The 24,629-nt window shown below is 35.8% G+C and overlaps 2 protein-coding genes across 3 annotated transcripts; one reads left to right on the top strand and one right to left on the bottom strand.

The window, feature by feature from the left end:
• Positions 1-626: 626 nt before the first annotated feature.
• LOC146133361 (phosphatidylinositol-3,5-bisphosphate 3-phosphatase MTMR14-like) lies at positions 627-3,907 on the bottom strand. Its single transcript, XM_083396461.1, has one exon. It carries the CDS (start codon positions 3,898-3,900, stop codon positions 1,624-1,626), a length of 2,277 nt encoding a protein of 758 aa, XP_083252587.1. The 5' UTR covers positions 3,901-3,907; the 3' UTR covers positions 627-1,623.
• A 1,212-nt stretch (positions 3,908-5,119) lies between these two features.
• On the top strand, positions 5,120-24,381 carry LOC146133360 (golgin subfamily A member 2-like). Of its 2 annotated transcripts, none has more exons than XM_083396624.1 (23): positions 5,120-5,286; positions 5,361-5,468; positions 6,505-6,822; positions 6,952-7,028; positions 8,246-8,390; positions 8,521-8,640; positions 9,093-9,155; positions 9,469-9,669; positions 10,091-10,210; positions 10,437-10,517; positions 11,123-11,209; positions 12,210-12,317; positions 12,807-12,926; positions 13,040-13,179; positions 14,431-14,623; positions 15,169-15,282; positions 15,743-15,900; positions 16,385-16,526; positions 17,279-17,479; positions 18,396-18,498; positions 19,005-19,111; positions 21,094-21,241; positions 22,294-24,381. In XM_083396624.1, the coding sequence occupies exons 1-23, from the start codon at positions 5,248-5,250 to the stop codon at positions 22,614-22,616; spliced, it is 3,216 nt and encodes a 1,071-aa protein (XP_083252750.1). In that variant the 5' UTR covers positions 5,120-5,247; the 3' UTR covers positions 22,617-24,381. The 2 variants fall into 2 exon arrangements, with proteins under 2 accessions (XP_083252750.1, XP_083252749.1); XM_083396623.1 differs by having other exon boundaries at positions 11,123-11,230.
• The last annotated feature ends 248 nt before the right edge of the window (positions 24,382-24,629 follow it).

Here is a 24,629-nt window from a genome sequence, read left to right as displayed (position 1 = left end):
TTCTGCTAACTTTTTGTGTCATTCGAAGGGCACAGTGAATAGCTTGGTGGCATTTAACCAAGCGAATTTGAATTAAAAGATTATGGTTTGCATATGCAGGAAATCATTAAAACCAACGCTCACACCATTCGTTAATGCAGAATACCAGCGCAATTAATCGCAAGCGCGTGACACCGCCTTCCATTTAAAGCATCGGTAAGCATTTCAAAACCAAAACAACTTTTTGCCATTCGAAATTAGGGCTTTGCTGCCGCTCGGTACGTTTCTCCTGGGCCACTTGGCATGGACCAAACAGAGAAACCGTTTGCTGGAGCGACTTTGGCGACCAACTTGGTCAATGATCTACTGGGTCCCGTGATAATGCACAGTAGTCAGGGAGTCAAAATGCGACTTCACATACCTGCCCACAATTTAAACACTTTGCTTGAATTTTAATTGTTGCTTTGGGCATGTTTTCGCCTACTCGATTGGTCAAAAATTAAAACCGCTTGGGCGGTGCTTCTCTGAAACGCCTCCAAATGGCTTAATAACGCCTTTCCTGTTCTCAAACATTTACCTGGAATCTGATTAAAATCAAAACGCTCTAATCTTAAAATAGAACAACGAGAAATAGCAGCAAACTTCCGTTATCAATAAAGCAATTATATTTTTAAGTAAATATGAAATGCAATAAATATTGCAGCACAGGTGTCACCCGACAAAGTAAAACGACTAAACAAGATACTACCAGCAGACTCTATTACAGGTAGAGAGATATAAGTTAAAATAGACCAATTCGTGACAAACTGTTTGTTCTTTTACTTTTAACAGGATTTGTAATGGGGTTTACAGGATTTAACTTTAGTAGCCATCAACTTAGTTTCAGTGATTGGCACTTTAAGCAGCGGTACTTTTATAAATCATTGTGAACTTTTAGCAAATATAATTGGTTATTGGACCCTTTTCTTGTAAACCCCAGTACAACCAACAACTGAATTTTATACCCAGAAAAAAGGACAAAGTTACAGACATTTGATGAAAATTCAAACATAAAAATCCTTAATTTTGACTTACCATTAAAAAACATTTTGTTTATGAAGTCCTTACACAATTGTAATGTATTTATTAGGGATGTCCTTATTTTGATTTGCCCAAAATTCATGGAAAATAAACGTCTATATATTAGTAAAAACATATACATTAAACAGCATGTCTCAATTATGTTTGTATTTAAATACTCTGGTGGCCCATATTTGCTAACAATGGCAGATGGTTTTGGCAGTAAAATTAACACTAAAAACATTAAAAACAATTGGGTGATCCCAAAACTTAAATGCAGCTTTGTTAATGTTTGTCAAAAAGTACTTATAGATTTAAAAAAGTTCAATCAACAGTTCTGTTATTTGAAGGCAATGAAATGGACATCCCTAATATGCAAAGTATGGTAACAAAACAGAACTCTCACATATGTTGTTTATCCCTTAAAAAGTACAACAAAAAAAATAAAAAAATATGTAAAACAAATTGAATATAGATATCTTACTAATGAAATGAGATAAAAAAAATAAATCCTTGAAAGGGCTGCTACACATTTTGAATAAGTAGCATGTATAGGTGAAACAAAAACGCAAAAAAGTGATGAGACTAACTACCTTTTACAAAGTTAGCTAAGTGGCCAAGCATCGTGGATAAAGTTCCACTTTGTTGTTCTTGCTTTTTCCGTTGCATTTGGACAGCAGCTTTGTATGCAGGGATCATCACACGTTTAGCAGATTTCAGCTGTTCTTCCCGTCGCACCATTTTTTGCGCAAAGCTTTGCGAATCTCCGAACCCATTTGGAGATGACGTAAAAGAGCTCTTTTGGGATGACAAGCTGGCACTTGATGAAACTGCCTCGGATGCAAAACTTAGATTGTCGCGCAGTGTTGTAAAGTGATTGTTCGGCGACGCAATCATTTGCCAGCTGCTGCCAGGTTCTGCGCCATTGTTTGTCTGACTGCAACTTTTGCATTCGTTTAGGCAAACAGAACTGGATGATTTTATGCCGTTTTGGGTAAAAGGAATTTTAATTGGCGAGCTTTGGCTTGGTGCTTTGTGGTACGAATTGGAAAGCGTTTTAATGTTATCATCAAGTTTTGATTGAAGTGCAATGTTCAGTTTTGCAGTTTCAAAACTCGATGAAAGTACATTAGTAGGAAACGTTTTGTTGGTTAAGGGCGCAATTGGATTTTGACAGTTACCATTTGCAAGCTCTTTGGTTGCTAAATTAGTGTCACTGAGTTGAATTATCGCTGGAGTACTGTTAGCTTCAAAAAGTCCATTGGGATATCGTTTCTTAACATCAGATTCTTCCAGATGGCCATTTGGTGCTTGGTTTACTACTTTTGCAACAATAGATTCAATGCATTGTCTTACATCTTCCAAATTAAAAGTTGGATCACCTTGAAAGGAGTTTGCACAATGACGATAATTTGTTTCAGAAGCTGTCTCAGAGGGTCCATTGGATTCGTATGTAAAACCATTGGTTTCAACTTCGGATGATTCAAGATAGAACATCTCCTCATTTTCTTTTTCCTCAAGTGGAAACAGAACGTCAACATGTCGGCCACCCGACAAGAGTGAATATTCTTCAGAAACAATGTGCTCCAAAAAATCAAAGCAAAACCTCATTATTTCTTCGCTCTTGTCTATTCTGTCAGACAACTGATGACTGAACAGGAGCCAATCATATGCCAAAGTAAGATACACAATCTCTTCAGGATTTAATGACTGATGGATCAGTCCATCTGCCCAAAGTGATAGCCGCAAGAGTGATACAAACAGAGGTGTGCGATCCCAGCCAGAAATGCAATGCAACAAGATTCCGTGGCAGTCAGATTTACAAACACAGTTGATGAGTAGTTTTAGGTAGTTCTGAGTCAGTTTGACCAAGTCCCAGTGAACATAATCTTCCCAATCCACTCCTGAGGAACTATTCATGTTGTCTGGAACCTGCAGTTGGGCATCAACAAACTGCTGTGTCCAGTCAAACTTTAGACCAACTCCAGTGTAATTGTTGTTTGTGTAGTCAGCAAAAAACTCACAGCCAGGGTAAGGAATACTGATTAGATCAAACTTTGAGTACCTTTGCTGGCGGTCAACTTTTTCGGATGAGGTCACATTCATTCCGAATTTCACCTTTTTCTTTTCCACCATAAAATCACAAATTACGTTGGTTTTCAGAAAAGACAATAAATCAATATCATTGTTGCGCATCTTGTCGATCAGCCATTGGGTGCTTTTACCATTGGCGCCATTAATTGGTGATGAGTTTCTTGGGAATTTCTTTTTAGGTGTATTGCCATTTACAACAACAGTTGCATCTGGGAACTTTGCCTGCCCATTTACATTTGATTTGAATTGCACTGCAACACTTGTATCTACATCAGAGTGCACTCCATTTCCATTGCAGACCTTTCCATTTTCAGTAACTTCGCACTGTTGATCGTTATCGGCCGCTAACTTATCCCCGGAAAGAAAATAATGATATCCAGTGCGTCCATAAATTTCTGGGGACCTTGCCAAAGTTGATGAGCGACAAACAAATTTGTCACCAATTAGCAAGACAGGTGCTGGAAATCTGCCCCTGGTCCTTGCAAATTTACCACGATGAATTAGTTCAGACATTTTTTCCAATTCATATCCACTCAGTGACTTTTTTAGGCCTAGGGATTTTTGCTTAAGCGGGACAATCAACTTGACAGGGTAAGTACTGCAGAGATTGCCCTTGGCATTGTCAATCACAGTGCATATGTAATCCCGCATATACAACTCCAAACAATCCTGGACAAGTTTGCCTGCAAAAGTTTCTCCGGGCAAGACATTTGAACCATTGAGAGCAAAACTTAGCAGCTCAAAGATTCTACTATTTTCCCCAGTCATTTTTCTTTCAATTGGTTTCCTTGAAAATATAAAACATATGGACTGTAATTATGTTGTCGTTTATAAGTTCCTTTTAAAACAACTAATTTATTTTTTTTATCATCATTTGATTTATATTTTTCCATTTTGAATTAAATTAATCTTTTGATTTTTTGGACTATGGAGCAAATTTATATGCTAAAACTTAGTGTGACATAAATGTGGGCTATCAGTTTTCACGCTGGTCTACAATCCTACTATCTTTTTTAGGTACAGTAACAAAACCAGCAATCAAAATTGAATATGCAAACTGGGATAATAAATATAATAATACTTGACCTACCCCGACCCAAACACTAACCAGCACCCTTTCCCTGTGGTAGGATTCTAGACTCCAAATTTTATTCTAGTTTTGACATGAAAACAAAACCCTATTAAATACAAAAACGTTCAACTAGTTGTATTTTCCAATAGTTTGATCAATTTTTCATTTAAAAGAAATTACGAAAACAAGCGTATTCTTTTAAACAATTACCAGTACTAATATATTGTTTACTTTCTACTGGTGTTCATTTATTACTATTTGCTGGAGTTGCAATTAAATCGCTCACCATTTAAAAAGAATTATCCTTAATAATTACCTTACTACCACTCAATCACGAAACTAGCGTATTTAACGTTCTGTTCTTACAACAATACTAGCTGGATAACGTAGGTTAACCGTAAATAAAAAATAATATATATTGCAGTATTGTATCAAACAGAACTAAACAAATCCATTCTTGATGATTCTAACCTTTAACCCTTGGCTATCGATTCGTAAAATTGTGTCGTATTCCTTGTTTCCGGGAACTTTTTATTCTTTACCGGGGATTTTTTTGAGAAATTGCTTTAAGAAAAATTACAAAGTCGATTTTTAAAATTAATAAGTGGTAATTTGTATATTTATAAGTTAAAGAAGCATAAAATGTTGAAAATACCTAAGCAGATCATGTTTTGATTTGTATTGAAACATGTATAGTTTGGTCACTTAAAATACATTTTGTTTTAACAAACAGAAATATTAGTGTACTGAACATAAAAAACTTAGGTCTATGTTAACATTACACCGGAATGGTCATTGGTAAAGCGTCAAATCAAAGATATTTACAAATTTTGTTTTTAATTCGAGATCATTCATGCGGAAGAAAAGCTGCGCTGTCAGTTGTTGTGACGTATTTCATAGTCCAACACTGTTGAAATGGCTTAAAACAGCAAATCTTATATTTTTATTGGAATGTATTTCAAAGGTATATTGCTACTGTAAAACTCACCAAAATCTTTATCGACAACCCGGCAAAAAAAATAACTGCCAGCAATATCAACAATATGAATAGAGACGAAAAAATCGCAGCTGCAAAGCGAAAGGTGACGTACTTTTACAAATGTTGTGTTTCTTTTTAAAGGCAAATACTTTTTATTCACAGTTTTTATTTTTGCAGCTCAAGCAATTTAAACAAAAACGTACGAAACCACCTAAGAATGCAAAGGATGTTATTAAACCGAACACAGAAACCATTTCAAATGAATCTTCTGTTGAATCTCAAGTGGTAAGAAAGGCTTTTTACAAAACTTGGATAGAACCCACTGTGGAAAGTATGGCAAGTGCACCCGCGAGATTTTTTCAACCTTTTAAAAGTGCACCCCGAAAAAATCTGAACTGCACCCGAAATATGTAAAACACTTGTGCGGCATACGTTAACAGTGCAATGTATGCAATACAGTATACATTGGAAATCATAAAGTGCACCCGAGGTGCACTTTTTTGCCCTTTGTTGCACCCGGTCACACGGATTTTTTGATCTTGTCGAGATCAGCCATACTTTCCAGCAGTGGATAGAACCTAACGTTTTAAAATTATTTTTATATTTGTATGTTTTGATTTTTTACTAGAATGCAAAAAAAAAGTTTAAAACCTGATTATTAAGTGAGGGAGCATATTAAGCGGCTTAAATTTGCAGCTGTAATAAAGTTTAGTGATGGTTGATACTACATGTAAGTAAGGCACTGGCCTAAGTGTAAACTGCTCCAAATTTTGAGCAGGCCGCTAAAACACCTGTCCTTATAACTTCTTGAACGCTATACAGAGTTAACTAACTCGATTGTTATTGCTTTCTGAGTTTATTGACGTTTACATCTAAGAACACACACTACTGTACTGTAGTGATTCAAGCCACTAGTTATACAGAATCAATAAGAATACTATGCGCAATGCCGAGACCCCCTGCTTTGGGTTTTTCACATGTCAGTTAACACCAGTCTCATGCATTATGATGTCACACTTTCTAGTGCAGTGTTGTAATATTAGGGAATATTACTTACATAAACTTACTGCTAAAATCTGTGCTGCTGGAATAACGTTACTTCTCAAATTTGCGTGGCTTTAAATCAATAAAAACTAAACATATTTTTTTTCATATTTGAAGGCTCAAGCTTGACAACTGACGCCAAACTTTTCAATCTGACTGTCGTGCAAACTTATTGAAAAAATTTTTGTCATTATTATTTGAGCTACAAGCATTAATGCATATATTTTTAATGTGTTTTTGATATTGTAAATTAAAAAAGTTCAAAAATTTATTTCAGAATGGGAAAGTTGAAGAAAACTTTTCAACAAACCTTGAAAACGGTTCTAATCAACAACAAAAACACTCTGTAATACCAGATTTAGAGAGTGTAGAAACAATAAACCAACTCGAGTCAAGAAATAACAATTTTCAAAGTGTTGTTGAAAGTAGTAAAAGTCTTGTCAATCCAGCATCACAAGAAAGAACTATGCCTGAACTTTTTCAAAGTTATGACAGCGAACAAAAAAATGTTTCAAAAGAAAATATTGAAAGTAATCAAGCAACACATGACAATACTGCAACAACTGCTTCCAATATCTATGCAAATGTTGAGCAGGTATCTAACATTTTGTAAAAACTGTCCACTGTTGAAATATGTCAAGTGCAAACCTAAAAATTATTTAATATAAATTGTAAATTTTTACCCTGTATTATCACCTTGTTTGCAATTAACGTTTGTTTTCAGGTTAGTGATGAAGCAAAGGATCACCAAAGAATCACTGAAAATCTTATATCTTTTTCAGAGGAGGACAGTGCCAATAAGTAGGACTTTTTATTTACATTTTTAAATGATATTTTATATATATATATATATGCAGGTTTTTTTTAAGGTTTGGTTTGGGTGGCCGCTAAGTAGTTTTAAGAGACCGCGAGTGTTTCATTTAAAACCAAAAATTAGCCATATTTGCTTAAACGAATTATTTATTAGGCTACTGGCAGGGCAAAATCACTATTGATCGTAGGCTATATTCGTATTATCGACAAGACATAGCGAGAAACGACCATTACTTTTCTACTGTAGTTGCAAGTCCAAATTTTGGGAAACCGCTGGAGAAATTTGGGGGAGCGTTACAGTATGTTGAATATTCAGATAAACGAATAAGCAATCTCTTTGGTGTTAAGTTAACTAATAAATAAACAAACCACAACTTTCACAAATAAACTTAATTTGTTTATTTGTATTCTTTTTTTCTTTTTTTTTTTTTTGAATAACAATCTATAAGGAATAAATGTTATTTCATGTTTGCTGCTGGCTTAATGTGAAATAACTTTACTTTTTGTGCAAAAATATTTCACTCAAATTGGTAAATTAGATAAATGGAATTAAGTTAAAAGAAAATTGAACTTAATCCGATACTCAATATCTGTGCAAAAACCGCTGCAACCCGATCTAATACCAAGGACGTAATTACTTCACTTAAATGAGTGAAATTTCAAATTGTGTAATGGTATTTATTTTAAGGGTATTATGCCGAAATTTACTTAGTGAATAAGGAACCCCTATTTATTTTCAGTTAATGTTTTTTCTAGAAATTTGCCTTATAAAGGATAATTTTTTCATGTATTGCAAAACATGGCTGTAATGCACAAATTAATTCTCACAAATATGGATATCATCACCTTAGTTGAAGTCCTTCCAAATTCAAACAATGAAAAACAATAGCCCAAAACTCTCTTTTGTTTTCACCCTTACGAGTTTTTTGCATCACAATGCATTTTACTGTTTTCTGACATTTTGGTGTAACTTTTGAATTCTCATTGTTTATTGCAAAAATTGTATATATTCTAGTTGAAATACGTTAAATAGGTTTGATTGACATTGCTGAAGTTTCAGTTTTCCACTGTAATTTTTTTGAGCTCACATTTCCAGTGTTTTATTGTTTTGTTGCATTTGTTTCAGGTCAGGTGGTGCTACGGGTTGTCAAACATATACTTGAACAAAATAACATCACCATCTAACTTGTTTTATATTTTTGCAGTGTCAAAGCAACTGAAAGCCTTCTTCAGATTTCAACAAAACTAAATGGAATTGCTGCTGAAGTGGATTCGGTCACAAATCAACATATACATAATGGAGAAACTGAGAACAATATGGCCAACCACTATGTCTTATCAGAGCTAGAGGTAAAAAAATTATAAAACATAAGGATTTAAGCATGCATTTTGTATAGTTGTGAGGTTTGTAATATATACCATGTATTTTTTATTTATTAATGTTTTTTGTAACTCTTCAAATTTATATCTGTTTTTTCAGTCCCGTAACCAAAAGTTGGCTGAGCAAGTTGCAATTATTACAAGACAAAAATCTGAGCTTGGCTTGCAGGTTGAAATGTTATCAGAACAACTTTCACAACTACATACTCGATTGGATACAGTAAGTACAGATCTCCATTCTCCATTTTTACTATGTTTTACATCTTTGTTTTCTATTGTTTTTTTGTGGTTTAATGATTTACTCACTAAGTAAACATGCCTTTGTCCAACATTTGCTGAAATTTGTTTGTTCCATAACTACAGAATATGTCCATAAAAGCTTGTTGTAAGAAATTTTACTGTTTTTTTATATACAGATTCTGTTTTAGTATTACTTTCCAAGTTTATTGTTCAAAAAGAATATATATACACCTATAATCCATTGCCTAAAATAAGTCAAATTTTAGTATTGCTTTTTTTGTGAAAATAGGGCCTTTCAGAAATTCATTTTAGAAAATCCCCTGTTGTAAAAAGTCGATCTTACACTTTAAATATTCTGAATAGAATTACCTTGCATAGGTATTAGAAATGCCATACATGAATCAATGTAATTTATTTTTATCTAAATTCCAGGAAAGGCAACAAATTCAATCCCAAAACATCCAAGAACAAAATGTCCTCCGCCAACAAATCCAGGTATTGTAGTAATAAGGTTTTCTAGTTACAAAGTTGTGATTGTGAACTGTGTATACTGTATAATGATGGCCAATTATTTAAAATAACTTGTGCTGTGGGAGTTCTGTAACTGTTAAAGTGCTCCCTTGAGGATTTTAACTTCATTACAGTCAGAGTTATGTTCAAAGGGCATTGTAATGATGTTTCTTTTTTTCATTTTAAGGATAATCGTTACCTATAGTTTCATCAAAATTTCCAAAAACCTAAGCAGTAAATCTCACAATGTAATCATTTTTTTATTTTTTTAACAATTAAAAAAACGTCATTATTTTAGGTTCAAATGCAAACAATCGGAATCCTGGTTGCTGAGAAGCAAGAAATGCAACATCAAGTCCATGAAGCCCGTACAAGTGCAACGCACGACCAACATACAAGGCAGCGTTGCCAGGATGAACTGCGAGATGCGATGGTTAAACTTCAGACTCTAGAGCGGGAATTAGCTTTGAAATCGGACAATTTTGATATGCTAACTGTAGTAAGTTACTGATTGTTTGCTCAATCGTGTGTAAAATGACCAATATCCCATCATTTAAGCTGTTGTTTTCTAATTCATCACAACACAAAAAAAAATTACTCAGTCATTACCGTTTTAAACTTTTTAAATTTATATAACACAATGTTTGTGTAATCTTAACATAGTTTTAAATATTGTTGATTTCAACACAATAGTATGATGGTTCAAAAATTAGCCTTGTTTTAATTGTTTTATGGTTTGTTATTTTCCAGTGCTATATGTAATTGTTTTATATTGCTATTTGTATATGTTATGTGTGTGTAAACCAAATGTTTAAAAAGTTAATTTGATATTTCTCGTTGTAGATCATATTCTATAGGACACAAAAACACACTTGGATTTGTCTTTTGCGTTCTTAGATTAACTAACTGTGCCGTTTTAGAGCAAATCTGAAGTGGACAGCGAAAGCAAGAACTTAAGACAGACTGTTACAAAGCTTACAAAGAGCAATGATGAAAGCAGTATGCATATTGATGAGCTAACTCACAAACTGAATGTCAAGGTAGGTATCATATTAGACAAATTTTCTTCTTTTTTGAACATCTTACGAATCCTGTTTTTATTAATTGTGTCATGTAGTGAAGGTTAATTCAACATTTGTTAGGGTTTCAGTAGCAAACTATGATCAAGATTTTTCTTTGGAGACTTGTGTTTTCCTTGTATTTGTAATGTTAACATAACTTAATAACAGAACAAGATAAATTTAACTAAAATAGAATAATATTTAGGACAGTGAATGCAACCGTTTAAATACCCAAGTTGAAGATTTGAATGAAAAACTTGCAATGGCAGAAGTGCTACTTCAACAGGTGATTTTTAACTAATATTTAAATATATGCATAGTAAAACATAGAAATACCTTTGAAAAAACATAATTTTTCTGAAAATAAGGAAATAATTGTGTTTGCTATTAAAACGCTTTGTCTGGATGGAATCTGGATGTTGTTTACTTTGGCACTATGGAATGTTGGCGTGGTGCAATGGTCCTAGAAGTTCCTGTAACGAAATGAGTATGAATCATACTTTGCCCATCAATCCTTTAGTTTAGTGTGATTTATATTTATTTTTTTTCTTAACTGTTTATTGGCAGGTGAAGTGTTGCTATTTTTGTATTAAAGTGCATATACTTTCTCTGCCCCCAAAATAAAATTGGTTGAATTATTATTGATGATTAAAACCTAAAACTAAGAGTGAACTTAAGTGGTGTAAAGTGTGAACTACAAATGAGATTATCTCAACATTTGAATGCCATTATTATGTCCTTAATCCATGTTTGCCAAAGTTAATAAAGTTCTTAAGATTTATTTATCGCAGAATTCCTAGTTGGCAATTTTTGTGTATAGAATTATGCGCTATCATAAAAACTCAGAAAGTGAGATGTTTTTCATTTTTGACTTTTGTTTTCGATTTCCAGCTATCCACCTCTTCAGGAGAAACTGCGGAAAACCAGGTTCAACTTCTTCAGACAGAACGCGAAAGTCTTAACCAGAAGTTGATAGAGGTTAAAGTGGCATTAGATTTGGTATATACAATGTTTGTAAACGCATGCGACTGGCATGTTTCGATGCAACAGCGTGCATGTGCCTGCTCCCTGATGTCACCTGGTGGCCAACAGCAGCAACTTTCCTTTCCCAGTTTAGAAAACGAATAGATACTTTAAGGTTTTTTTGTAGCAAACACTGTTTCTTTTCATCTTTCAACTTTTTTTTTGGTCTTTAAAAAAATATTTTGGACCATTTGCAAACTATATTTTGATGTGTAAAAACAGTATTTTACTTAAGGTTAAATTTCTTCACATAAGTCAAATTAGTGGTTAATTTTGTTTTAATTATTTTACTATATGTTATTTTTTGTTGTTGTTAAAAGGTTAAACAATACTAATTAAATAAACCTGATACCTGCTTTCTGTTTACCCTTTTTAATGACATTGGCATTTCTGTTTATTTTATCAATCTGCTGAAGTAAAAAGTGGCAATTTTGTTTTATTTAACCTATATATTTTATTTTTGTTTTATGTTTTCGACTTTCTTTAGCATAATATTACATTCAGAATAAAAAAGTACACTCACTCTAACACTTCATATGCATCTCTAAATTAACTATTCTAAAAATATTGACCTATACTAACATTTTAGAGTGTGTCAAATGTAAACACATAATCTTATCATTGTAATTTATGTGCTTGAATAAAACTAATATTCTTTGTCTTGTTTATAGTGCTGCCCATATTTACCTTTCGTATTAGAGACTCTTATTTCTTGGCAATCTAGACTAGTTGTAATCTGTAAAGTATATAAATGTACTTTTAATTTTTGCCTAAAAAAATTTATGTTTTGTTGTGTTAAAAAAGTTTTATTTGTACTTTTGGTTTGATAAAGTCTGACGTTCCAACTTTATCCAACTTTTTACTATAACTATATAAAGTATTTTATTGTGAGTAGGTAATAGGATATCTTTAATGGAGTGTTTTTAGATTTGCAAAGTATGTTTTTATTGTACAGTACCAGCAAGCTTTCGAGCAACTCACAAGTGAAAGGGAACAATTGTCTCGACAGTACGAGGACGTCAACAAACAAATGCAGAGCCAAGTTGCAGATCTTTCACAGCAGGTTTTACAAAAAACTCTCTTTTTGTATTGTTTTTGTTGCAGAAAATAGCAATAGTCAAGCATGTCAGAATGATGCAGAATGTTCACTAATTGCCCTGTCTTCTATTAAGGGCGATTGTCATTATTGTTTTGTAAGGTGTGCTGCGAATATTTTTTAATTTTCTTTATGCCTCCGAGCCAAAAAAAGTTTGACAGACGATGTAACCTAGTTTAATTATTCTACAATGTTATCATAAAATCGATCTCATCGTAATTTTCAGCGCTATACTATTTTTGTTGTATTGTCATTTATGCCATGATCTGTATTTAGTAAATTTTATTTTGTATAATAAGTATTTTATAATACCAAATATTTTTGTATGATTTAGACTTACTCAGGTATATTGTATTGTTATGGTTATCTGATTAGTATTTTATAAGATGTGTTACATATGTTACATAGGTTTATGCTTATTTTCTGTATAATCACATTTTGTGTAATAACATTCAGGTTGAACAATTGGAGAACGACAAGTCTAGTTTAGAGAGCGAACAACAAACATTACTTTCAAGAATAACACAAATGGAAGAAAAGCAAGGCCGGGAACTTGAACATACGCAGGTTTCTCAGGTAACACAACTCCATGGTAATTTGTGCAAAACTTCCGTTTGGATATAGGCAAGACGGTCGATTTAAATGTGTGTCGTGTTAACTAATGTCAATATACATTTCTCGCAAACCAGAACGCCGTTCCGCCCACATCAGAGGAAGACACACGACGGATGCAAGAGCTACAGCAGCATTTGGAACGGATTTCACTTGAACGAGAAGAGTTGTCTAACAAACTTAACGCACAAATGCGCAACAACGAAAGACTGGCGAGGTACGTTTTAAGTCTCTACGATATTAAAAAACGTAAGCCGCGCATGCTTGGATCCTACAGCAAGCCATTAACACAGATTTAACCAGTACATTCTTTGTTTAAAAAAACAGCTCCTCTGTTAATTATATTTCTTCTCCAACGTTTCGTCGAACGTTCGAACTGCAACTTAGGGCAAAACACAGAGACTTTCATTCCCCGTGAAGAAGGCAACTTGAATAGGTGGCCGAAACGTTGATGAAAAACTAAAATTACCAGAGTTGCTGTTTTTGATTATTGTTATGCGATAGCAACAGTTTAAATACATATAAATACATACATTCTTTATAATATGGTAATTGTAACTTTTTAGTCGTAAAAAAAGTGTTTAGGCCTGACACATTTGGCACGCATGCCGCATGTTGGACACCCCTGGTTTAGGCTCTACTAGTCTGGTCAGTCATGTTTAAAAAAAATTTCAGCCAAAACTAGCTATGTCAGCTTAAGTAAATTAGAGCATATTTCCTTAATCGTAACGCAAATTGCATACGTTGGTATAGGTCAGTGGTTCCCAACCTTTTTGTTCTCGCAACTCCTTTCAAGTTTCGACGACTTGCGCGATCCCCCAATCATAGTGTATGATACATAAACCAGAGTCAATAAAAACACTTTTCAAAATTGGCAAAATTCAAATTGGAACAAAATCTAGACGGATTAATATTAAAATTTCGCTAAAATGTCCGGATTTAAGTATGCACAGCAAGCTAAAGTCACGGTTTGAGCGCCCATTTATTTTTATTGGACATTGTTAGAATAAACCTACGCTTAATTCATTAATTGAGAAGTGTAATGGTGAAGCCATAAACACGATAGGTTCACAGCAAAATCCACATAAACACAAATGGTAGACTGGCGGTTGCTTCTGCTCCTTCTGTACTGCTCCCGACGCCCCAGGTTGGAAACCCCTGGTATAGGTGGTACATATTCACTTTTATGAAAACATGAATTTTTTAGTATTCATTAAAAATAATAATACTGATGACTGATGAGTGATGATGCAGCCCGTAATTTCCCGGAACGACTCAGTCGTTTTGTCGAACAAAGAAACGAGTTTTGCATAATTTGGGTTTTAGAGCGGATAACGATCATTGTTAAATGGGTATCAAATTTAAATGTGGTCCAACAATGTTACTAGTGACTTGTCCTAAAAATACCCAATCTCTATTGGTAAACATCGCCGCTTTCCAATGTAATAAATCTCTGAAATTGTGTTAGGTTAAACGAAGAGCAGGAGCTTCAACTGACCGAGCTGACTCAGTCTGCGAGCGAGACCTCCGTCTCATCCGACGAATACGCTAAACTGCTGGAACAATCGCAGAACGACAAGGCGACCATATCGAGAGCACTCATGCAGAACAAACAGCTCAAACAGCAGCTGGAGGAAATGCACGACGGCTTTATTAAACTGGTAGGTTTGGAAAAAATGCCAGTATCTTAAGTCACTGTTTTCAAGTCTTTTGATCAAAATGACCGGACTTGACTTACGTTTATCGGACAAATGAGTTGGCTTGACTTGAACTTTGTAATGAAATTTGGGTTGTTTATCTAAATTTTTTTACTTAAAACAATCTTCTTGCTGTTTATTGCATTTTTTTACTTGGGTTATACACATATTGAGATGGGTAATACATATATTTAGTGGGTTGTATATATATTGCTTATAATAGGGCGAGTTTACCAATTTATTAGTTTAAACGTTTTATTTTTATGTTATTGAATTGCCTTTAATTTGACTTGCGCTCATAAAGACTTAATTTTAACATGACTTGGGTTAATTAACAAAGAGTGTTTTAAGTATATATCAATTTATCAACTTTTAACACAATAATTTTGTTGCCACGCTGCATATTGTTGCTACTTTTGTATATGCTACTTATTTGTTGTTTCAATCAACGGCACCCGTGCATTTGTATTGTCGACCATTTCCCATTTTACCACATTTTAACTTCACAGAGCAACGATAAGATGGAACTTGCCAATCAACTCTCGACCATAGATCATTCGGCAAAAGAAAAGGACGACGAAAACGAACAGCTCAAGAACTACATGTCACAGATTAAGTTGGAGGTTCGCATTTTACAGGGTTCACTAAATAAAGACGCAAAGCGCAGTATATAGGGAAGCATTTTTTCCTGATAAAAAATAAAATGTACATTTTTCGGGTACACTATGCACTACGGAGGAATCTGTAATGCAACTTGAATATGAATAGCAAGTCCTATAGTTGCAGTAAATTAACAACATTTTTCGTAAGATGAACTGGTGTTGATGTGAGTTTGAATGTTATATAAATCAGCTGAAAGTCTTGACATTTTTAAACGCTTAAATTTACAGCTAAAGTGTGACGGTAGCTTTTGCATTTCAAATATTGGATTGCACGTACATTAAACATTAAACACGCACAAATATTACTCTTTCTTAAACGCCTGATTAACTATTGTCTATTGGCGCTTGTGAAATTTGTTTGTATTGTAGTTTATTCCTTTTCAGCTATATGTAATACCAATACGTATTTATTTTCCCACAGCTGGAGGCGAAATCCCGAACCGTGCTTCATTTGCAAAACAGTTTCGCGCAGCAGGAAAGCAGTCGAAAGGACATCGCCAATTCCAGCATTGCGTCTACCACGTCGACTGCAATAAACGAAGAAATTGAAACGCTGGAGGACACCGTCAAAATACTAAGGTACATGGGGTGTGATAATATTGTAAGCAGCAAAAATACATTTTTGTCCAATATATTTGTTGAAGTTTACCTTGTACGAATAGCCTACACAAGGATTGTTTCGGTTACATTTGTTGGGTTTTGTATTTCAAAATACTAGAATTTTTAGATCTTATGATGTTGAAACTTCTGTAATTTTCTTATAGTGTACACTGTACAGGTTGCGCGTTTACTTGTATTAATGTTTCTTAACCCACGTATGTGAACTGTTTTTCTAAAAATAATACATTTTGAAGTATGCCTTGTAGGAAAACCCAGGATCTATTTGTTACAATTTATCCATGTTTTTGCTTTCAAAATTGGCATGTTTGCATCTTAAGATGTGAAGCACCGTATTACCCCTTTAAATATTCAGGTCACCCGTTTTACTGCTGTAACTTTATTATGCTGTACAGGTTACAGGTTTATGTATTAATGCTTACTTTCTTAACCCACTTATGTGCAGCGAACAGAACAACCAGTTAAAGGAAATGGTTTCCAATCTCCAGCAGAAAATTGACACGACACCTAGCGTGTCCACACCGGTGTCCACTTCGCTGTCCGATGTTGCTGACATTACAACTGGGCAAGGCGCAAGTGAAGAAGTGGTGAGTTGTGTTAAATTAAGTGTTGGCCAACATTTTGGCTCGAAAGTTATGTCTTCAAATTTCACAGGCGGGCCAATTTTGTTCTATTGTTCGAAAATGTTAGTAAAAATGGTAAAAATATACAACTTTGACGTTTTATTGATCGGCGTTTTTTCTGTAAAGTTTGCCTTGTGCCAAATCCAGTCTGTTTTACCTTTAAAGTACGTGCATTTTTTATTAGTAGGTCAAGTTTTTAATGAAAAGTCCAACAGTATATTGTCATATAAAGGGTTTCTTTATGGACCAGGTGCTGCACCATGACCTGGATAAGCGTGGCCCAACTAAGGAATTCTTTATTGGACTGCGATCTTGTTTTATTAGCCAATGCTGAAATTTCAAAAATTATTTCTGTCAACCTGGAGTCAAATCGCTTTTTTCTGCTGTGAATACCAATAAACTTTGATTTTGGCAACTTTAACCATGTAGGATATAGTTGAACACCTTTCGTGAACAACACGTTTCGTGAGATTACTTATTTAGCCCCCCAAACAACCAAAAAAAAAATAAAAATAAAAATAAAATGAATCCTGTATCTGCCCCTGAAATATTTGCCCGCGATATGGGACGAATTGCTTCTTTTGGCCCGCCACTAAACATAGTTGGACGCTTATTTGGATTATGTAAGCCTTTTAGTATTACTTTACCCAAAATAGCTACAATTTTAATATTTACGCAACAGACCAAACCTCCAATTTGGATTTTTCCACCTACAGGTGTCTCAGTTGAACCGCTCGATCGCTGACCTCCAGGAGGAAAAGTCGATCCTCATCCGGAGGTTGGAACAGCAGAAGACAGAGCTGGAGAGGTCCTCCGCACTGCAGGAATCCGCAAACAACGAAAGTCGGCCTTCGTCGGACCTGGAAGTGTCAATGGAAGAACACGAGTCGTTGGTCAAGAACATGTCCTTGCTTCAGGTAGGTTTTTCTCGAGATATTTGATTCAGCCAGTTAGCAAATACTCCAATAGCTCTTCGAGTTGCTAATTATTGTAACGTAAGGTTTTCACTAAGTCTTCAAATATTTAAATGGCTTTGATTTGATTTGATTGAAGAAAAACTATGATTTTCGAAAATCTTTTTAAATTTATTTTATGAGCACTTAATTTATGTGTCTAGAAAGCGCTGTAGTAAAACAATTATTTTTAACTTTTTGCTAGTTTGTTGGCCATTGCGTTTATACTATTTTGTTTTCGAAGTATATTCCAAACATGTCATCTGATCCAATTTTGGATCTTTAAAAACCAATAAATTTTGTATGAATAGCTTAGAAATCATTTCAAATATATATGTGGTAATTGCTGTAAAGTCAGTTCGATTTAGGTCTTTGAAAATACATAAATTTTATGTGAATATCTTCTAAATTATTTTCAATATATATGTGGCAAACCTTGTAACGTCCATTCGATTACAATGTAAATTTGGCTCCAAGCAGAAGATGAGAGATTTCTTTTAATATGTACCAACTTGGAAGAGCTGATACAGAATTCAGCATTGACTGGGACTCTTTTAGTGGCTGTTCAATTCTTTGCAGGGACAAAACTTTAACAGCGCCTAAGAAATTGGTACTTCAGTCGGAGTATCTAATTTGTTTATAGTCTTCATCGTAATGTTATTGCGTGAAATATCGCCGGGTGACAATTGCAAGTTTTTGCGTTCTAATTCGTGCTTCGTGCATTTGACGTGTTTGAATTAATAAAAAGGCACTAAGCTGTCCAAGTATCACCACACTCTTAAGTATTTTTGGTCACTGGCATTCATTCAATGAATCCCAAATCTTCTCGTAGAATAGACAAAACCTGTCAGTTCATGAAGTTTTTTTGGTTTTGATCTAGGATCGCTTTACTAAAGTAATGACGGAGAAGGTGGACGCCCTAAGCAAAGTGGAGGAGCTCGAACACATCAATTTGCAGCTGCAAAACGAGTGCGACACCATCGGTAAGATAACGGCTAGCGTTTAAAACTGGCAAAAATTCAACTACAACAACATGGATCGAAATGGGCAACGTTTTTAACTTGCGTGTTTGATTGGAGAGTGAACTTACAGAATCATTGTCAGCATCCGGGGATACAACGTTATGTGTGTATTGTTCGCGAGCCACACACAATGTGGGCTGTACGAGTGCTCTAAAAAACTTATTATATGCCTTAATACTGAACGTTTCAAAAAACTTGCATACAGTTTAAACACTTTTACACTTACTAATTTAAGATTACCCATCTTAATAATTTCCTCTCACGGTACTCAAATATAAAACAAGTTTATATCGCTGAATTGAATAAATGTACGGCATTTCACATACAATGATGTCCACAACTTGTCCATATAACTGGGATTGTACCCAGAATAGCGCGTGATGTTTTTACCAGTAGAATTCTTAGTTTTAGGGCGCATTATCTATGGTGTGGTAAGTGTTTTATGTTTCGTTTCTTTCAACCGTCAGGCGAGTACATCACACTCTACCACAACCAACGTCAGCTGCTTAAACAGCGTCATCACGAGAAGGACGAGTACGTTTCGTCCATCGCTCAAGAACGAGAAGTTATGCAGGTGGGTCATGTATAGTTTTAACCCTAACCCAATTTCTCGTAATGCTATTGTATCGCAGATGGTTTTGTCGTCGTAATGCTATGGTATTGCATATGGTTTTGTCGTCGTAATGCTATGGTATTGCAGATGGTTTTGTCGTCGTAATGCTATGGTATTGCATATGGTTTTGTCGTCGTAATGCTATGGTATTGCAGATGGTTTTGTCGTCGTAATGCCATGGTATTGCAGATGGTTTTGTCGTCGGAATGCTATGGTATTGCAGATGGTTTTGTCGTCGTAATGCTATGGTATTGCAGATGGTTTTGTCGTCGTAATGCTATGGTATTGCAGATGGTTTTGTCGTCGTAATGCTATTGTATCGCAGATGGTTTTGTCGTCGTAATGCTATGGTATTGCATATGGTTTTGTCGTCGTAATGCTATGGTATTGCAGATGGTTTTGTCGTCGTAATGCTATGGTATTGCAGATGGTTTTGTCGTCGTAATGCCATGGTATTGCAGATGGTTTTGTCGTCGGAATGCTATGGTATTGTCGATGGTTTTGTCGTCGTAATGCTATGGTATTGCATATGGTTTTGTCGTCGTAATGCTATGGTATTGCAGATGGTTTTGTCGTCGTAATGCTATTGTATCGCAGATGGTTTTGTCGTCGTAATGCTATGGTATTGCATACGGTTTTGTCGTCGTAATGCTATGGTATTGCAGATGGTTTTGTCGTCGTAATGCTATGGTATTGCAGATGGTTTTGTCGTCGTAATGCTATGGTATTGCATATGGTTTTGTCGTCGTAATGCTATGGTATTGCAGATGGTTTTGTCGTCGGAATGCTATGGTATTGCAGATGGTTTTGTCGTCGTAATGCTATTGTATCGCAGATGGTTTTGTCGTCGTAATGCTATGGTATTGCATACGGTTTTGTCGTCGTAATGCTATGGTATTGCAGATGGTTTTGTCGTCGTAATGCTATGGTATTGCAGATGGTTTTGTCGTCGTAATGCCATGGTATTGCAGATGGTTTTGTCGTCGGAATGCTATGGTATTGTCGATGGTTTTGTCGTCGTAATGCTATGGTATTGCATATGGTTTTGTCGTCGTAATGCTATGGTATTGCAGATGGTTTTGTCGTCGTAATGCTATTGTATCGCAGATGGTTTTGTCGTCGTAATGCTATGGTATTGCATACGGTTTTGTCGTCGTAATGCTATGGTATTGCAGATGGTTTTGTCGTCGTAATGCTATGGTATTGCAGATGGTTTTGTCGTCGTAATGCTATGGTATTGCATATGGTTTTGTCGTCGTAATGCTATGGTATTGCAGATGGTTTTGTCGTCGGAATGCTATGGTATTGCAGATGGTTTTGTCGTCGTAATGCTTTAATATTGTAGATTAATCTGCTTAGATATTGCTGCCTTGTAGGTCTTATTTTGTGTTCCCGCTGTTAGTGCGACCGCAAAATAAATTACGCATGAAATGCTGGAAGGTTTTATCGAGTGTTCCCTAAAACAGTGGTGCCTAAACATGGTTCGCGAAGGGTCAACAAGTGGGTCGCATAGGAACGATTTAAATATGTAAAAAAATCCTTCTATTCAATTTCGTTTTATTCCAACGAAAGCCGAAATATTGCACCATACAGGTTTATTTGGCTTCATCTTATTAAACTAAATTATTGCAACATAAAACAGTTTGGGTTGTATTCCAATCTTTCAATAAATCTCGTGTAAGTTCACAAGTCAAGTTTAGTTGATAACAGAACTGTTTTGAAGTCAAATGGTTTATTAAATAGTTCAATGGACAGGAGCCAGTCCTGGGTCGAAATAGCAGACCATGTCCCGCATAACTAGTTTTTACAGCATTTACTGTGTAAATATAAACTTTTTCGCGCTCTCTACGTTTTTAAAGGGGTGTCAATTTTAAATGGTTAGCAACCGTTGTCTTGTGGTGTAACGTTTTATTAATTAATCTACTTTTATTTTTTGTATGCAGCAAAAACTTGAAAAACTCCAAACGCTCGTGCGCACTCTCGTCAACGCGAAAGAGAGAAGAAGGCAAAGCGAGGCTGAACAGCATTTATCCTCGACGCCACAGAAGCAATCCGGAGCGAACTTCATCAGCGACAGCATATCACTTCAAGGTATAAAATATATTGTTTGTTTTTTTCTAACCGTAATTTCTAACTTCAGATCGGTATCAATTTATCAACCTACACAAGTCGAATTATGAATTATCAGGTCTAATGTCTCCAATATGTGCAACACACTTATACGCGATAACATGAGCCAAACCTTCGGCCTTCTGATCGAAATAACTTCATTACTGCTAACAAAATAATCAAAGCTTAATACGTGTTTCCACAACAGAATCCTACCCTCGAACAGAACACATAATTGCGTACGCTAAAAAAATCTACAAGTCCAATAGCTTGAGAAGCACGCCGCTTCGAACAACAATAAGTTGTAAAACTTTTATTCTACATATGCTTTTACCATTTGTTTGTACACGCATTGGGTCGCAAGTCATGACTTAAACTTAAATACACAACTTAATATGGCATCAGATCGATACAGTTACCACCTTGTTATAGAACAAACATAAATACTATCACGTCGGGTATCGCATACGACCCAATATTATCGCCATCCTTTAACTCAGTGGTTCTCAAACTTATTCTAAAAAATTACGCAACGGTCCCCTAGCAATTTTTTCAGTTGCTCGCGGTCCCCTTAAAAATACACATAAATAAACATAAAATAACACGTTAGAATTAGACGGGTGCACATACAGTCTTAGGTAGGCTTGTTGATCCCGTATTTACTATTTTAACGCTAACGAAATCACTTTATTTGAGCGAAGCAATCACGATAAGTTTTAAACCGCGAACGTACAACCCACAATGGCAGCACAGCAAGCTCTGGAAACGTAATTCTTATTAGCACAACGCTCCATTATGACGTCACAATGCACAATTCAGCTCAAAGCATGCAATCACGTGAATGAACAACTAATCGTAGCTTTTGATGACGAGCGCAAACACGTTGAAATTAAAATGTTCTCCTTCAGGAGGTCTAGTTGATTTTTGTTAGGTGCTTCGCGGTCCCAGAAAATTGGCTCGCGGGCCCCAGTTTGAGAACCACTGCTTTAACTCATCAAAGCAACGCAAAACTTCACCCGCCATTTTCCGCGCAGAAACCGCGGAAACCTCGCCTTCCGATTGGCCAGACATGAGCGAAGACGATGAGGTCAGACAGCGTATTGCGTCGCGGCCCGACATCCTCCCCGACAACGCCCCCCTGTCCGGTGAAAGCCCCTGCGAGCGCTCACCCACCTCCGAGCCCCACCCGGGCAAAACGACGCGCCTCGAAGCGGGCGGGGAAGTCCCCGAAGCGCAACAGACCGCCAGCCAGATTATGAGCTTGCTGGAACAAATGCAGAAACCAAACTATTTAAGTGGGCACGACAGGCCACAGGGCTTCTGCTTGAAGTACATGGGAAGGTATACAGCCATCTGAGCCGGGCGCCTAGTTTTTTTCCTCCGAATTTCGGAGCTATGGAAGATTCAACGCCGCCCAGTGACGGTTTATTTTTCGTAAAGCATTTTGTATGCGGTCGCCTAAATCAGGCACTTGTTTGGGCATGCGACAACTAAGGGTTCATACCAGAGACGTGGGATCAGGCGCTATACCTAATTTAATTCGAGTTATATATGTCTTGCGAGTTGCGACGATGTGCCCTTGTGGTTACTGGTTTACTGCAATTTTAAAGTAGAGTTTACTCAATCATAATATGCGAATTTAACGATTTGTATTAGAATAATTCCTAAGACTTTTCATGCCTGATTAGTTAAATGATGGAAATATTTCACCGGCAACCTTTTTTAGTCGTTTAAAATAAAGTAAAGCTAAACGAGTCCTCCAACTAAGAACAAAAAGCCTGGCAAAAAGGCAAAAAAATCGCTTTTAATAAATATGCTACAGGAGCCTATAGTTTTTAGATTGGCTCGTGGCTTGGACATTTTCTTTACGCATGCTATATGAATGATTGTTGTACATCTATGAAAGCACCTCACTGTTCAATATTACAAACTTAGTCAAATGACTAACCCTCGACTAAAACGAAACCATGCTGTCGCAAAAGTATAGGTGCTTTTTTACTAAGGAACTAAATTCAGTGGCAAACGATTGTTTAGATTTACCGCCAGTTGCAAATGCGTTGCGTGTTTTGTCTATAGGAAGCGCGCAACACAAAATTAACCCCAAGTGCTGTTTATTTACGAAGACACGAAATATCCTTTACACTGCGTTTCGTAACGCGACGATATGCAACACGTGCAATATCAAGTATTGGTGCTATCGGGCAACGAGCCCCAAATACCCTTTTTGAGCGCTTCTAAAAACGCATTTTTTGTATTTATTCGCTTTCTCGGGAGCTTTGGTTTGTTGCGTTACTTTATGTACAGTTACAGCACTTGCTTGCATATTTCGAAAATTTATTGCCTTTGCTGTTATTAATATTATATACTTGTTATTCTTGCTATTAGAAGATCCGGTGTCCTGAAAAGTTGTCGCTTGTGGCAGTCTTGAGTATTTTCTTCGATATAGGGCAGAGATGGCGAACCACTTTTGTGACCCACCACAGATTTTTAAGGACCCACTTGTTCCTGTAGAAATAAAAACAAGTTATCAATCATTTTCAGGAAATGATCAATTTAAAAATAAGTTTTTCGCTATGTAGCCTTAGTATTTAAATGGGGGTTGCCCATCTGTGGGTCGTGCAAAAAAAGTAGGTGTACGGTACGTTAACTGCTTTTCAACAAATGCGCGCAAAAAGCAGACACTAAACGCATTTTGTTGATCGCTGTAAAACGTGGCGATCCTTTAATAAGGGAAACTGGAAAGTAAGAGCTCGCAGACTAAAAAATTCTGAAAATCCTGGATAAACCATGCTGAAAAGCTTTCTACTGAATTCCTGTAAGCCCATAAAAATTGCTGTAGCATTTGTTAACTATTTAGGTTTCAATATCTGTGAGAATCCGAATTTGGAAATCGTATGAAAACCTTGGTTACCAACCGAGACGATAACACTTGAACCCACGCAACATCAAAGTTTCGCATAAAATAAGCAAATAACTAAATACATGACCCACTTGAGCATTTTGTAAGGATTAAGGTTGTGTTTGTACTCGCGCGATGAAAAGGTTCGCCATCCCTGATACAGGGCATTTTGTTTAGCAGCTGTAGTGAAGAACGTTTTTGTTTTGAAATTACAACGCTCATCTTAGAAGACTATAAGTTGTGTTGCTTTTAGTGTCGCAAGTTTACCGCTATAGGTTTACAATGTGGTGCATGAACGAAGATGGTTTGCCAAAAAAAACGATAGTTGCTTGCAATTGTGGATTCTTGTATAAAAGGCACACACATCCATCCACGGTGCACAAATGTTAATAACTAAGCAAATGAAGACCTTTCTTTGAGGCAAATTCCAATAAGGTCATTGTTGCCATTCATCTGCCTAGCGTCGAAATG

Source organism: Ascidiella aspersa, chromosome 9 (genome assembly GCF_963924565.1).
Source record: "Ascidiella aspersa chromosome 9, kaAscAspe10.2, whole genome shotgun sequence".
NCBI classification, from domain to species: Eukaryota; Metazoa; Chordata; class Ascidiacea; order Phlebobranchia; family Ascidiidae; genus Ascidiella; species Ascidiella aspersa.
The sequence above is the reverse complement of the archived record's forward strand: the minus strand, read 5'-3'. Positions and strand labels throughout refer to the sequence as shown.